The 2,343-nt window shown below is 67.0% G+C and overlaps 1 protein-coding gene across 1 annotated transcript; it reads right to left on the bottom strand.

Annotated features, from left to right (window-relative positions):
* Positions 1-331: 331 nt before the first annotated feature.
* On the bottom strand, positions 332-1,532 carry LOC110390618 (chromodomain-helicase-DNA-binding protein 3-like; the record flags this gene model as incomplete). The annotated part of the gene is made up of 2 exons (XM_021382001.1): positions 742-1,532; positions 332-504 (listed from the first exon to the last, which is right to left on the bottom strand). Coding segments are annotated over exons 1-2 (512 nt in total), but the record flags the coding sequence as incomplete, so codon positions are not given.
* Positions 1,533-2,343: the final 811 nt, after the last annotated feature.

Raw genomic sequence — 2,343 nt, 5'->3', positions numbered from 1 at the left:
ACCCCGAGACCCCCATGCGTCACCCCGAGACCCCCACATGTCACCCTGAGACCCGTCTGTTGTCCCATGAACCCCTCTGTCACCCCAAGACCCCCATGTGTCACCCTGAGACCCCCATCTGTCACCCTGAGACCCCCATCTGTCACCCCAAGACCCCCGTGTGTAACACTGAGACCCCATCTGTCACCCCGAGACCCACACACGTCACCCTGAGACCTGTCTGTTGTCCCATGAACCCCTCTGTCACTCCGAGACCCCCGTGTGTCACCCTGAGACCCCCATCTGTCACCCCAAGACTCCATGGGTCACCCTGAGACCCCATGTGGAACACCAAGNGGGGGGGGTGGGTGGCACTCGGGGACGCTCACCCTTCTTCTTCTTGCGGCCGGGCCGGCCCCGCTTGAGCTTCTTGATGCGGCCGGCGGGGTCGGAGCGGGCGGACGCGCTGTGCACGCTCGAGCTCTCGGCGTCCGACTCCTCCTCGGCCTCCCCGGCGTCCTCGCTCTGCGTGGGGACGGTGGCACTTGGGGACACGGGGACACGCGCGGAGGAACGGGACGGGGGGGACGAGGAGGGACAGCAGAGGCGCGTGGGGTTGGGGGGGGACACGGGTCTGGGTGCCACCGCTCGGGGACAACGGAGGCTCATGGGGTTCGGGGGAGTGGGGGGCACATGGTCAGGTGCCACAGCTTGGGGACACCGGGAGGGGACACCGGGAGGGGACACCGGCCCCGTCCTCACCGAGCTGCTCTTCTTGCGCTTGCCGCCGATGACGCCCAGCTTGATTTTCAGCGGTGCCATCTTCTTCCCCTTCATCTTCCTCTTCAGCTCGGGCACCCGCGGGCTCTTGCTGCGCTTCTTGTGGCCGGGGCCTGGGTGGGGACACGGCCACGATGTCCCCAAGGGGCACGCGCGGCTGCGAGGACCCTGCCCAGAGAGCGGGGGGAGGCGAGGGGACAGCGCCATGTCCCCAACACGAGGGGACCCCAAGCTCTGGGCACCGTGTCCCCAACACGAGGGGTCCCCAAGCTCTGGGCACTGTGTCCCCAACATGAGGGGACCCTGGGGTCTGGGCATCATGTCCCCAACACGGAGGGGACCCTGAGGCCAGGCACCGTGTCCCCAACTGGGAGGGGACCCCAAGGTCCAGGCACCGTGTCCCCAAAACAAAGGGGACCCCCAAGTCTGGGCACCGTGTCCCCAACACGGAGGGAACCCCAAGGTCTGGGCACCGAGTCCCCAACTGGGAGTGGCCCCAGGGTCTGGGTACCATGTCCCCAACACGAGGGGACCCCAAGCTCTGGGCACTGTGTCCCCAACATGGAGGGGACCCTGGGGTCTGGGCACCGTGTCCCCAACTGGGAGGGACACCGGGGTCTGGGGACCATGTCCCCAACTGGGAGGGGACCCCAAGGTCTGGGGACCGTGTCCCCAACACAGAAGGGACCGCCAAGTCTGGGCACCGTGTCCCTAACTGGGAGTGGCCCCAGGGTCTGGGCACCGTGTCCCCAACTGGGAGGGGACCCCAGGGTCTGGGCACCATGTCCCCAACACAAAGGGGACCCCAAGGTCTGGGCACCGTGTCCCCAACACAGAGGGGATCCCTGGGGTCTGGGCACCGTGTCCCCAACTGGGAGTGGCCCCAGGGTCTGGGCACTGTGTCCCCAACTGGGAGGGGACCCCAGGGTCTGGGCACCGTGTCCCCAACACAGAGAGGACCCCCAAGTCTGGGCACTGTGTCCCCAACACGAGGGGACCCCCAAGCCTGGGCACTGTGTCCCCAACTGGGAGGGGACCCCAAGGTCTGGGCACCGTGTCCCCAACATGAGGGGACCCCGGGGTCTGGGCACCGTGTCCCCAACTGGGAGTGACCCTAGGGTCTGGGTACCATGTCCCCAACTGGGAGGGGACCCTGTGGTCTGGGCACCGTGTCCCCAACACGAGGAGACTCCCAAGGTTTGGGCACCGTGTCCCCAACACGGAGAGGAACCCCAAGGTCTGGGCACTGTCCCCAAAACAAAGGGGACCCCCAAGTCTGGGCACCGTGTCCCCAACACAGAGGGGACCCCCAAGGTCTGGGCACCGTGTCTCCAACACAGAGGGGACCCCGGGGTCTGGGCACCGTGTCCCCAAAACAAAGGGGACCCCCAAGTCTGGGCACTGTGTCCCCAACACAAAGGGGACCCCAAGGTCTGGGCACCCTGTCCCCAAAACAAAGGGGACCCCAAGGTCTGGGCACCCTGTCCCCAACACGGAGGGGACCCCCAAGTCTGGGCATCATGTCCGCAACACGGAGGGGACCCCCAAGTCTGGGCATCATGTCCGCAACACGGAGGGGACCCC

This window comes from Numida meleagris, unplaced genomic scaffold (genome assembly GCF_002078875.1).
Source record: "Numida meleagris isolate 19003 breed g44 Domestic line unplaced genomic scaffold, NumMel1.0 unplaced_Scaffold1534, whole genome shotgun sequence".
NCBI classification, from domain to species: domain Eukaryota; kingdom Metazoa; phylum Chordata; class Aves; order Galliformes; family Numididae; genus Numida; species Numida meleagris.
The sequence above is the reverse complement of the archived record's forward strand: the minus strand, read 5'-3'. Positions and strand labels throughout refer to the sequence as shown.